This window comes from Notothenia coriiceps, unplaced genomic scaffold (assembly GCF_000735185.1).
Source record: "Notothenia coriiceps isolate Sejong01 unplaced genomic scaffold, NC01 NC01_scaffold00003340, whole genome shotgun sequence".
Taxonomy (NCBI): Eukaryota; Metazoa; Chordata; class Actinopteri; order Perciformes; family Nototheniidae; genus Notothenia; species Notothenia coriiceps.
In genome coordinates this window covers 46,568-59,920 of record NW_011336041.1, presented here as the reverse complement: position 1 = coordinate 59,920, position 13,353 = coordinate 46,568, and the positions used below count along the sequence as shown (strand labels likewise).

The 13,353-nt window shown below is 38.3% G+C and overlaps 1 protein-coding gene across 6 annotated transcripts; it reads right to left on the bottom strand.

The window, feature by feature from the left end:
• Nucleotides 1–234: 234 nt before the first annotated feature.
• ptprea (protein tyrosine phosphatase receptor type Ea) lies at nt 235–12,828 on the bottom strand. Of its 6 annotated transcripts, none has more exons than XM_010766486.1 (20): nt 12,750–12,828; nt 12,093–12,189; nt 11,615–11,688; nt 10,695–10,739; nt 9,643–9,779; nt 9,037–9,127; nt 8,151–8,227; nt 7,776–7,812; nt 7,569–7,666; nt 6,849–6,968; nt 6,395–6,558; nt 6,045–6,180; nt 5,765–5,914; nt 4,674–4,767; nt 4,343–4,419; nt 4,096–4,230; nt 3,751–3,876; nt 2,640–2,791; nt 2,096–2,231; nt 235–1,979 (listed from the first exon to the last, which is right to left on the bottom strand). In XM_010766486.1, exons 1-20 carry the CDS (start codon nt 12,820–12,822, stop codon nt 1,905–1,907), a joined length of 2,094 nt encoding a protein of 697 aa, XP_010764788.1. In that variant the 5' UTR covers nt 12,823–12,828; the 3' UTR covers nt 235–1,904. The 6 variants fall into 6 exon arrangements, with proteins under 6 accessions (XP_010764788.1, XP_010764789.1, XP_010764790.1 ...); XM_010766487.1 differs by having other exon boundaries at nt 12,093–12,186; XM_010766488.1 differs by lacking the exon at nt 10,695–10,739.
• Nucleotides 12,829–13,353: the final 525 nt, after the last annotated feature.

Below are 13,353 nucleotides of genomic sequence, written 5' to 3'. Positions count from 1 at the left end.
CCGATACTATGTTGTTTTATGTTGCTTTCGACATACTTTACAGGACAATTTGTATCTGATATTTTCGACACTGTAGCTTTTTCCTATATTTACGACATACTATATTATGTTCCGTATTTACTGTATTATATTAGTATGACTGTTTATGTATTGCATGCTATACTATAACTATATCATTTGACATCCTGTATGATTTTTTTTTTTTCGAATGCATCTGAAGAAAACTGAAAAAAGCATTTTTAGATGAATTTAATATTGCAACTTGCATTTGAAAGACATTGAGAATCCAAAAATGGATAGACCACCCACAGAGAGCAAAGGCAAAGAGCTGTGGTCTAAACAGACCCTCCTCCATACTCTTAACAGGAAGTGAGAGACAGAAAATAAACCGTGGTTTAATAGACTATGGGTTATTTTGTCAAGTCTCTTCCTCTAACTTCACCGCACATCTCCCACAGACATATAGCACACAAGAAAATGAGCAATGACTTGACAGTCCCTTGCTGCTCAGCCATTTTGATGTTAGCACTTTTTCATGTAGTATCTACAAACAGCATTAACAAGGCTCCACAGTTTTTTAAGGATTCGAGCAGAGCTGGGTGAAATTATTCCAAATGTTGTGTTAATGTTTGAGTACCAGATGAATCGGGAGCAGTGTCATATTCAGATGCTTCCCTATAAATAAAACAACCACTAGATGTTTTCTATGAAAAACTCTGCTTCCTCATTTTAACCCAATGCGAAAAAACAAGGTGTTCCAAAAACTGACTGAACAATGATAGTACTTTTTTTTCTCTGGCATAAAGCAGGCACTGAAGCACCACGTGTGGTTTTACCATAAAATGTCTTATCTAATGTAGCACTTTATATACTTGACTATGCGTTTACAGTGCATCTGAAACAGGTTGTCAATACATCGTTCCAACTCTACTGCATTTATAGCCCACACTTACCTTTCCCTAAGATCACCTTTCATTGCTCAGCCTTCACTCTATAGTTGTTCTACTTTTCCATGTCTTACAAAAAGTACATATGGCACTGATTTGTGAAAAACCTATTATATAAAGCAATAAACAAACTCTTGGAAATTGCAGGTTCTTGGCAAAAGGCTTAGTTATGTGCTTTTGAATGTGCAGTCAATTTAGCAAAACTGTTTTTGCTGTCTACAGAGAAAAGGCAGACTGTTACATCCATGTTAAATGCAGTTGCATACCACTATTTTGAGGTACAAAACCAGTTAAATGTTATTGTATGAATGTGAGAGAAACTTCTTCCTGAATCTATCCGTAGGAATTCAACTCCAGTATTGTCACCTCCACCTCTGTTGCATAAATTCATGTTTTATGCAATATGGCTGTGGTGATTCATTCTTTTTCTGAAAATATTTCCATTGGAAAGAGCATTCGTGATGGGCACATAGTTTCAGTATCGCCTCCAATCTCAGATAGAAGTCATCAATAAATGAAATTATGTACGGTATGTTTACATAAAAACAAAAAAATATCTTAACATTCCCGTCATGTTCTCCAAACTCAAGAATGGAATGTCATCGTCAATACATAAATACATTTACAATAAGTACAACTTTTAAAAATATTACATGGTCAAAGTAACACTTAGATAAACATTTGAAGTACAGTATTATACAACATAACTGAAATAAGAGACCAACACTTCATGACAAATTAATTATCATACATGATGTGAAATATACATTAATAATCTAACTTTTTTCATTTACAATTTTTCGCCAACTGACATACATTATATTACAGCGAGGATGGAGTTAATGGAAGGACAAGTGCATAGCAAAATAGATCATTTGACTGAGTTAAAGAAACCCATAAAACTGACAAACCAGCTTTAGAAAACAACATTAAAAACCATGTTTAAGGCAAATCTCGTCATTTAAAATTGGCATAGTCTGAGAAAATGTCGACAAAGTCTTGTACCACCCTGTAGCAGAAGTCATATTGTTCCTATGGAATAAAGAGAAAAATAAAAGTGGATTAGGAGTCTGTCAAATAGATTTTCAGTCAAGCTAAACATCAACATGAGGTGAGGAATATTCTATGCACTACATTTAAATACTCACCACGGTTTGGACCATATGAGGCCTCTGCATGCGTAAACTCTTCACAGTTTGGAACACGTCCAGCAGGCCCTCTGCTTTGACTCGCTCCAGGATATTGCTCAGTGCAATGAACGTACCTGTTCGCCCTGCACCAGCACTGCAGCACACACAAAAACTCTACTCAATTCATGCATAAACAGTTGCTTGCAAATACATCATCTGACTGTTTTAAAGGTCCCGTATTATACGGTTTTTCATCAATATATTATAGGTCTTAAATGTATACAAAACATGTCTCTGAAGTGTTTGACTCCAAATACCAAATTTGGGGGGGTCTAACCTTGGTTGGTTATTGGCTAATGGTTACATAACCCAAAAAAACTTCATGACATCAAAATCTTATAAGCTCATTTTCAGTTTTTGTATAAATGGATCAGGACAAAAAGAGAGCCAATCTTTTTTCCTGAAACTTTCAGAATTTCTTAAGGCGGAGGGGACACATGTTGATTTATAAAAAACATGAAAAAAGTGGATTTTGCATAACAGGTGCCCTTTAAGTAGCTACCTGCAGTGTACGACGATGGGATGGTTGCCAGATTGCTGCTGCTGTCTCTGCACCGAGGCGATGATGTCGATCATGCCTTTCCCCTCGGCCGGGATGCCGACCTCTGGCCAGCCGTGGAAATGGAAGTGCCTGATCACCCTGGTCTGCTTCTCCTATGAGAGGAAATGGACGGAAGAGAGATCATAATACCATTTTAAATATGATTCATCAGTAGTATGTGAAAGCATAATGGCAGGTGCAATGTCGGTGGAGGTTAAGTGTGCATGTAGATTAGTGCCGGGCTGATGGGTGCTGCACAGGGAGGCAGCAGTGTACTACTGAGCCTCTGAGAGGGGATGTGGGTCGAATTTAATGAAATATGTGATAGGAATCTCCCACTCAATAATCCTAAACACATCCTGCCCACCACATTTCCTCTGGCAGCCACAAGAGTTTCATAGGCTCACTTTGCTTTTTGCTTATAAAGACGATTATGTTAGATCCTGTGTACATAAACTTTATACTTTATACAACGCTTAAAGGCAAAAAGAGATAACATAATCAAATCACAACAATGCAAAGATTAGAACAAAAATCCTTTGCCTACAACATTAATCATCTCATTATTCTCTGTGATTGTTTTGAGAGGATCATTATCACTAGGTAAATGCTAATAGAAACATCTACAAATAAAATGTTAATAATATATCACTTAAAGAAGTACTTTTCCCTTTTTATTATGCCTTTTGTAATTGCCTTTAGAAGTTGAAGTTTTGCATTTAAAATGGTAAGTAATGAACTATTTTTAAATTGGGGTACTGACACTTTTTCTTGAGTAAATGATGAATCATTCTTTCACCCCTGGAAGTCATTATAAATAATTTAATAGGAGAAATCATAAATGTAAAGTGGAATTTGGGATACAATCTTACTCGCTCATGGTTTATGTGTAGTTACAATTTCTCATGATGAAGATGGTTTTGCATTCCTTGGAAATGAACGAAGGCTTAATGGGTTTGCATGAATAAATACAGAAGATGGTCTTTTATCATGACAGGCAAATGTGTAATGAGCTGTTAACTGCCTCTTTAACAGTAGTGTGATAGTGTGAGTTTAACTTTAATTTGCTTACCGGCACAAAGGTGAGTACCAAGTCTCGTAGACTGAAGGTGTCACACAAAGTGTCTCCCTTCAACTCTACTTTGTAATTTCCGTAGGTGATAGAGTCCTCTGCTGGCCAGTAATGGCAACATTTGTCCTGCAACGACAGACAAACAGATACAAGTGTTGATTTACTGCAAGCAATACGTTTGATTTAATACATGGATTGTAAATATTCTGAAATCGTTTTGGCTAAAAGTTTGAAAGACTGAACAAACATGAACTGAGATAAAGTACAGCTGTGTGAAAGAAGCAGGGAACAGGAACATGCTTTATGCTGCTGTAGTCTGTGCTGAAGCCATTCATCACTGCTCACCTGCTCCCTCTCCTGGAGCTCCGTCAGCATTACAATGGAGTGACATTTCCATTCCCACACCATTCTCCAGAAATCCTCCACTGTGTGTGTCAGAGGGCCCTGGGTGGCGATGAAGTAGTCCTTCTGTCTGTAGCCCTGAGTCAAAGCAAAACACATGCGCCTTCAGCTTCTAGAAATGCTTTTAATAGCAAAACTATCCCATTTATAAATGCAAGAAGGAAGGCATTAGGTAAAAAAGAGGGCTTACATCTATAAAAGACGCGTTGACGTAATCTGTGAACTCCTGACCTCTTCTCATGGAGAGAATGACTCTGTTGAAGTCATCTGAAATGGAAGTGAATCAGGGAAGGCTTTAAAGACATTTAGAATAAAGCGACCTATAAACATCATCACAAAGTATCAAGTTCACAAAGTGGCCGAGTGGCTCTCTGAGGAAATTGAATTCCACGACGCACACGATTGAAACAACATGTTAAGATTCCAAATATAGTGACAGACAATAAAATCTGGAGGTCAAAAGTTGAAACGTGGAACAGACATCCAATCTGTTCTCTTCTATGGTGTTGTTATTTACTTACATGGAATAATTTGCAGAACTCTGTTCTTCTTCATGTTGGCAGGGAGGTTCCCTGTTCTCATGTTCTCCTTCATTATTCTCATGTTGGTCAGTTTCTGGGCACAAATGAAGCAAACAGAGGGTTACAAATCTTCAAATGTTCACTATCCTGATGCTCACAAATGACCATAGCGAAATACAATTCTTAATTTTATCAAGTTTAGAGTATAAGACTTTCGAAGTACAATACATACATTTGATTCTGGCATCTTTTCTCAGTTTTTTTCACAAGGCATGTTTGCAATTGTATACAGTACATGCAAAAGGCAACACTAGAGGCTTTGTATAATATGTACCGTAGGTAAAGATACACTTTAATATGCACGTGCAGCTGAAACGGTTCTGGGGGAGTTATTATGCCCCAAAGCTATGGAACAAAACACCTATAGACATCAGGGAAGCCTGCTCGGTCTTTAAAAAAATAGAAGCTCAAAACATAATTTTACAATTTAGCTTGTTTTAGGAAGCTAATTCCTGCTCTCAATGCATTTTAACCTGTCTCCCGATTTTGTGTTCTATTTGCACTATCCTCCTTTTAATGCACAATTGTATCATTGTACCTTTAATCTAAATGTATTTTTTATACGTCTATTCTATGCTATTTGAAGTTTGTTTTTAAGTCTTTTTTAGTTTTTAAAGAGATGTCTACTGTGAAGCACTTTAAAACTGCAATTCTTGTATTAAAGGTGTTATTATAATCATATCACAGTATTATTAATTGTTTTAGTTTTTGTTATTAAGTGCCAAGGAACTATACAGGAGATGGAAAGTAGTAAAAAGCCGAGGCTGGAAATAATCCTGTCTTATTTGATGATTATAGAGACAGAGTTTGTTTTCTGTGCAGGTTTTGTAAAAATATATTTGAATTAAAAATGTAGTGTTTTATTCTGTATAGTGAATTCAATCATTTCTATTGTATGGATTTGTATACTATGATTCAGAAGCCATTTTAAATAAAGAACTCCTGGTATTGAAGCTATTTCTGATTCTGTTGTGATTATATTTGATTGAATGTGATCTTTAACGAACCAAAGAGTAAATAAATCTGTTTACCTTAAACTCTTCCTCTAGGCCGACCCGGTCACCGGTTGTGAATGTGTCGTGCAGTTTGTGCAGGTGTCCTTCCAGAGATGACACGTCCAGCTCCGTGTCTCCGTAGAGGTAGTATTCAAGCAGGGCCTGGTAGATGAAGGAGTACTGCATCTGGAGAGAGAACACACACACAGATCAACACAAACACTAAGCAGACGCACATTTCACAGATGAGAATGTACTGTCAAGTATGAGTTCAATGTCATGTGGTAAAAAAAAGGGGAACTTGTTTCCAACTCACATCTGTCTGAACAAGCTGTGATCGCTGCTCTCGTATCTTAGCAACAAACCCAAACGCATCAACTTTCTGCCCTGCGTGCATCATGTCGATCATGGCGTCTATTACGATGAAGGTTCCTGTCCTCCCAACACCAGCGCTGCAGAGAAACAAAACAACAGCTGTTAGTCGACAACAGCAGGTAAACAAAGGGACATCTGTGCTCGTAAACATGTATTGTTATGGTCACTCAAGGTTTAATTGTCTCCATGGAAACACATTGAATGATTAAAACAATTTCAGAGGAATGTAGCAAAAGCACGAATCTAGTAAACAACACTAAACAATGATGTATTATCTCAGCGTTCTTGTACCTGCAGTGGACCACAATAGGCCCAGAGAAGGGTGGATTGACCACCTTGACCTTTTTGAGGAACTTCAGCATGCCGATGGGGGAGAAAGGAACTCCAAAGTCGGGCCAGCTGGTGAAGTGGAGCTGGGTGACGAGCCTGGGAGTCTTAGCAGCATCGCTGGCCTGCTGCACAGAGACGCAGACAGACACAGTGTACAACACCTGCACTGCAAATTTGATATCTGTGATAGGTCACATGATATATATGATAACAGTTCCTGTTGCAATTGAGACTTGACAAAAGGGACAGCTTCTTTATTTAGAAATGATAGAGAAATGCACAGCTACTACTGAAATATTCTAATTGACTCACTATGAAAAAGGAACTGAGCTTCACACTTTTTAACGAACTTCACCCATGTTCCTCTCAATTTCCTATAAAGCACAGTTATTTCATGTCACCGCATGACACTTACATATTGAATACAGAACTTGCGGATGGTGTAGTCCACAAGAACAGTGAAGTCTTCCACTGCCACCCTCACACTCCCATAGGTCCAACAGCCCTGATCTGGCCAGTACTGGTAACACTTGTCCTGTAGAGAGAGACAGTCATGACTTAATATGTATGTATTCAATGAGTTTCTTTGCAAGCAAAACAATAGCATTCATAAAGCTGAGCTACACTAAAGGCTCTCGTGATTCAATTCCACAGCCAGTTAGTCTAGATCACTATAAGTGAGAGGGGAGAAACCACTCAATATAAGACAATGCTAGGTGATTATGATAGTGCCGTATACTATAGGACTTCATTACACATTATGTAGTCATCGACTTTAAAGTGTCCACGTGCTGATTTAGATCTTCACCAATTCTCCTCCTATTGATCTTTCTATCCTCTCTCCTTGTTCAGTGAGGGAGTTCTGGTTCACTATAAAGACTGAGCAATTAAAGCAGAAAACAGAGGGGAGATTACAGGTGTGAAATTAATCATTTAAATTAAATCCACGGTCTCACCTTTGACCATTACTAATGAAATCAATTTGGATTTTCAAATCATCTTGATGCTTCATTAATCCATACAGACAACTCAGATTTTTCGCTTGTCCCCTTCACAGGCTCGAAAAATAAGAAACACTGGAGGATAACAGGAGAGCAGAGACACATTCAGAAAAAAACAACGCCAAATCACTTACCTCTTTCCTTTCTTTAAGATTTGTCAGCATAACAACAGTCGCTACTTTCTGCTCCCATATCATCCTCCAGAAATCTGCTACCGTGTCTTCTTTTGGACCTGTAAGACAATATGATGGTAATATTACAAGATTTATGTAGACTTTGAATTAATTATAAAGATCTACATAAGTATGCATCATGTAAAGTATAAGCTCGCTATATCTTACCTTGTGCTGCAATGAATTTTTTCTTTTCCGTGTAACCCTGTTGGAGACAAAATGAATAAAAAAATGTAGAAATATAGAACAGAAAAGCTACTAATGAACCTTGAGGGGACACTGTCTCTTCAAATGCGGTTTCCATGGTAAACATCTAATTACTTTTAATCTCAATTTGCAAGCCAACATTAAGGAAAAGTATGACTGGGCAAACTGATTCTTGGATCCAAAGTTCAGAATAAATATGAAAGTGGACCTTGCAGTGACCAACCAACCATTAATTCATAGGAAATTAGGAGGACCAATTGTTAATATGTCACAGTTATTGTTGCCATTTTGGCAAGTGAAGTTGTTTAACAGAAAAATAAAAAAAGCAAAACTCACATCAATGTAAGAAGCGTTGACATAGTCCGAACAGGGATTTCCATCTAGCTGAGTCAACACCACTCTGGAATGATCATCTGTTTAGAGGGTAACAGCAGAACAACAATACTGAGTATGTAACTTAACTGATTAAACACTATCAGTGCACATACTGTAACATAAAGAGCATTAAACACAATTATCGCATCCTTGCTACGAGTTAGGCAAGAAGTTAGACGTCAATATGAAGCTACTTCCTCCATAAAGACTATAAATACATGGGGAAAGGAGTCTCCCCTGGTTGCCTGGCATGTGCTTAAGCCAAACAAAGTGTGGCACATAAACTCCTTTGAATCAGCCAACTGACATCAGGCCTCTGTAAAGATGAACAATTAAGATATAACATACTTATTTGTGAAATTTAGAAGTTCTGGTGTTTTCTTTTAGCTTTTGACAGAGCCAATCTAGACATTTTGTTGTTTACGCTACACATGTTTATTGCAGAAATAACATCAGTTTTTCAATAATTCTTTCATATTTAAAAGGACAGTTAAGCCCGGAAAGGAAAAATACACATTTATCAATCTAGATTTCTTTGGTGTGAACTGAACAGGTTAATGGGAAACATATGAATGTTTTGGTGTACATTGACTCTATAAGGATCAGAATGTTGCAGTTTGTTGCAATGAATGCATAATGAGAGAAAGATAAGGAAGTGCAACTGTAAAAAAGGAAGAATGTTGGTGAATCATTTTTCATAGCGAATAACAGATGAGCTGATGGGGAGGATCTGCTCTATCTGAACTGTGAGGAAAAAAAATACTCAAAGATATGTGCACACAGGCAGGAAACTGTGAGCTCTGGGTGTGAATTGAGTGAAGTTCTGCAGAACAGAAAGTGAACTCACAAGGAAGGATGTTGGGGTATCTGTTCTTCTCCTTGTTTTCGTCCTTGTTTGCCTCCTCATACGTCCCTTGGGCATTCCCCCCAGGCAAGGACTGCATAAGAAAATCACAGTTAGATTCTACACAACCTCCCATACTGACATTTAACTACTCACGGCCCGGTGCATTGTGTTCTGCTGTACGTAAAGCTTTGTTCAGCCTCGATGTAGGCACTTCCTCTGCTAACTACAGTAAACATTCCCCTATTAAATGCAGAGAACTTCAACTTCCTCTGTCTGTACTGACACACTGTCTGGATAAGAGCATACTTTAAATGTGTTACATGAACCATGAGTCATACTGTAAGCTTTACTTGACTCATATTCATAGTCATAGCCGTAAATAACCAAATAGGGTATTTATTTTATGCGTGTGCGGGTATATGTGTACAGTATTTGTCATGGACACTGTGACACATGTAACTCCAGTAGTTTTCCTGAATAAAAATTAAACGCATGTCTGCATTTTTGACCTCCTCATGAACAATCATCGCAATTGTGGGAAACCCCGCCAACTCTGTCTTTTCACATTATTTTGTGACCGTCAGGAGGAGAAAGGAGGATGCTTACATTGTACTCCTCCCTGAAGAGCTTCCCATCGTCGGCGGAGCGGACCCTGTTCTCGTCCTCCAGGTGCTCCACGGGGATGGGGAAGTAGGTCTTAGAGGCTGAGGGGGATCTGGGCAGAAGGACCACCGTCTGTTGCTCTGTGGGGAGAAAAGTATGTGGGTTAATGATCTCTGCTGGACTCAGATTCAAAGAATAATTTGTTGAAATATTTGTTTTTTTTAAGAAAATAATGTTATTTAAATTTTTTATTAAAAGATCTACAGTATAACAGGATTTGGGTTAAATTAGACCAATGGTTCACAACTAAATGTACCCATAAAGAACTGTCAGCTGAAAACATCCCCACTGATTGATATATAACACTACTGATTATTTGATTGTTAAGAATGTCTGCATTCACTCAACGGTAAGTGTTTCGCTTGTTTTAATTTTTACTTCCATAATTTTGAGTGGCAGAATTATATTTGAACCATTAATTAAAAAAAAATAGCTAAAAAGTTAAACAATTCATTCATTACTTTGAAATAAATGTTTTAAATTCTCTTTCAAAAAAACTTTGAATTTATTTTTTTTCAGATTATGCTATTGTAATATAATTAAATGTTGCATCTTTATTCTCATTTTAATTGAAAAATATATAACAAATTGTCATTGTTTGATATTTGCAAGGACCTTTACCAAAAAGAGATTGTTTCTCATGTCTGTAGAATATCATTTGTTGGCCGGTACACAATATTTAATTAAAAATAATATTATGACACAAATTTGCTCTACAACTGATTTCAAATTGTATGACATGTTTGCATGAGTGCCAACAAATTGATCATTTCAAAAGAGGAGTGTGAGTATTCGAAGATCACCAAAAACATCAACAGTTGTTAGAGAATCAAAGCACCCCAGGGAGAAGCGACTTGTTTCTAAATAAAACCTCTCCAAAGAACCCGACTAAGCATTCAGTTAGCACTCATAATTTAGAAAATAGATGTTGAAAAAAGTACTGCGAGAGTGTTAGTAACACGAGGCCTCTGATACCGCCACCCTGTATACCTGACCTGGTGGCACAGTGGTGTATAACGACTCAGAACTGTATCCAAACTCTAAAACACAACACATGTCACATCAGTCATAAAGGCAAAACACAAACAATACCGTCATTTAACATCATGTTTACTTAAACATCAGAACCACCTTACAACAGAAATTGTAAACATTTTCATCTACTTCCTGACATTATTCAAATGTTGACTTTATGTAATTGTTAGTCTATATATCTACGTCTGTCTGAACATATTCTGTAGTGCTTCCCCAGCACGGAAAACTCATAAAGTGAACATTAAATATAACGTCACTCTCATATGACCATGTGTCATGTTTGCAATCATAGTAATAAGCAGCTTGGCTAATACCTTGACATGTACTCAGTGTTTGTAATGGCTACTTTTAGGTGTGTGTGTGGCGTGTATTCCAGCCATATATCCTCGCTACATTCCTATCTGCAGAGAATACAACCCCTCTGAACTTTCTATTGTAATTGTCAGATAAGAAAATACTTCCTAAAGAACACTCGCAGCTCCTCAAGACCAGTCGTTTCCTGTGAGGCCCGAAAGCTGTTAGCATATTTCACACAGCTCATAATTTAATTTGAACATTGCAGCCTCAAAGCCAACATCTTCTGTGATCTTTGCACCTTTAACTGTGTATACTTATTTTCTCTGCAGTGTGTGTAGGCTGTGAAAAGTAATGAAGATGACGCCAAATTGTTTGTCACATTTACCACAGGAAGTACACAACCACAAAGCTGTGGGGGGACAACCTGCATCTGCAGTTACAAACATAAAAATAGTGCCTGCTTGCTTCTGTATTAACCTATGCTGCATGTTTCAGTATATCTACTTTAAGCTCCAACCATGCTTTTTTCTGACAGCCTGTTGCTTTCACAATCTCCTTCACACAGTCTTATCTACAACGTTACCTTGTTCCTCCAGGATGCCATTTGGTATCTTCTTGTCAACTGTTGTGACGACTGCTTTTCTCTGGTTCTTCGCCCTGTCAATAAATAAATGCAATACAATGAGAAGTAAGTTCAACTCAAATTAATCAGACCTCCCAACATTACAAATGAAATAGGTAGCCAAAAAATAAATCTATACATCCTACCATCTAAAACTTGAAAAGCCACTCTTTCTCATTAGCGGATTGACGGTTCTCTATTCCGAAAGTGATACAGAATTTATTCTTGGTTTTCTTCTGTTGCCTGTCTAGGTCTGCTGTCAGAGCCTGCTCTCCTCTCACTAAGCATGACAGGGAGTCAGCTAGCAGCCCTTCCTGACTGGGCTCCGCCTCGATGACTAAAGGAGGAAGTGTTTGTCACCCTGAGCTCTGCCCCCGAGCCTGGCTCACAGCCAGTCAGCGAGGCCCAGAGAGGGGGTGAGGTGAGTGTGAGACTTTACCTGAGGAAGTACCAGGCCAGCAGCGCGATGATGAGCAGCAGCAGAGACAGGACCAGCACGGTGGGGAGGACATGTTGGCTGGGGGACGTAAAGTCTTCTGAGGAAGGAGAGGGAGAGTCACAGGGTCAGGGAGTAGCGTCAACAAAGAAGAAGGAAGAGGGAGCAAGGCCGGCAACATAAATGTGTGTTTGAGTGTAGCTGCATTCATGGGTTTGAGCCATGTGTGTATTGTATTAACTGATAAAACAAAATCAATACTTGGCACCTCCAAGTGTTCTCTTCTGGACGCAGGCCTGATTTAATAACTGGCCTCTGCAGTATTTTGTCTACAGAGATAAGTATCAGCTCATTTTGTCCTGGCGGTATGTCTGCCTGACAGAAAATGAGAGGCTCTTAGAATAGAGAATCAGCCAAGAGTCACAGCCACACAGCCAGCTATTAGCTGTGTTTACAAAGACGCACAATAAGCCGTAAATTATGGTCCAGGGCTTCTGAAGTTCATTGTGACCCGGTAATTATTAAGGCTCTAGAAAGGGCTATTATTAAGCAATGCATGTGCTGAGGAAGTCTAAAGAAGATGCCTGCAGTGGATACTAATTTGATTTAGTTGGTACCTCAAATTTCTCAGTCTCACATGTCTCCTGTTATTGTTCTTACCTTGTGTATGGTTGCCATTGCCAGTGGAATTAGATGATGTTGTGGTTGCCACCAAAAACAGAAGTGGGACCATTGTGACTGCAGGAAAACAAAATTAAATTGGATATTAAATGTAGTGATTGCAACGTTAAGCCTTGTGAGAACATAGCTGCTGGATAATAAAACCATTTCGGGAGCACTAACTCCATTGACCGATCTGAGGCATATTTCTTAATTCATGACTGTCATTTCAGGAATGTGCTCATCGGTGCAAAGTTCATGGAGACACAATGGAACAGCACACTCATATCCTGGTCATTTATTAATCCTGTCATAAAGCACACAGTGTAATGCCTAACATGTCCATGAGGAGGCACAATCCACCAATATTTGATCAAACAAGGCTTGCCATGATAACATGCCCACCAACCCATTGAGAAAAACATTCCAAAAGATAACAGGCCAAGGAAACATCGATTTTTCCATTACTAAATAAATAAATAAATATTAATCACGTGGCCTTCATTCATACCCAATGCTGCTACTTACTCCTCTAATAAAGGCATGCTTTGATCAGTGCATTATCAGAATGAGACTGATAACACTATTTTCCTTCAGCTGTTTT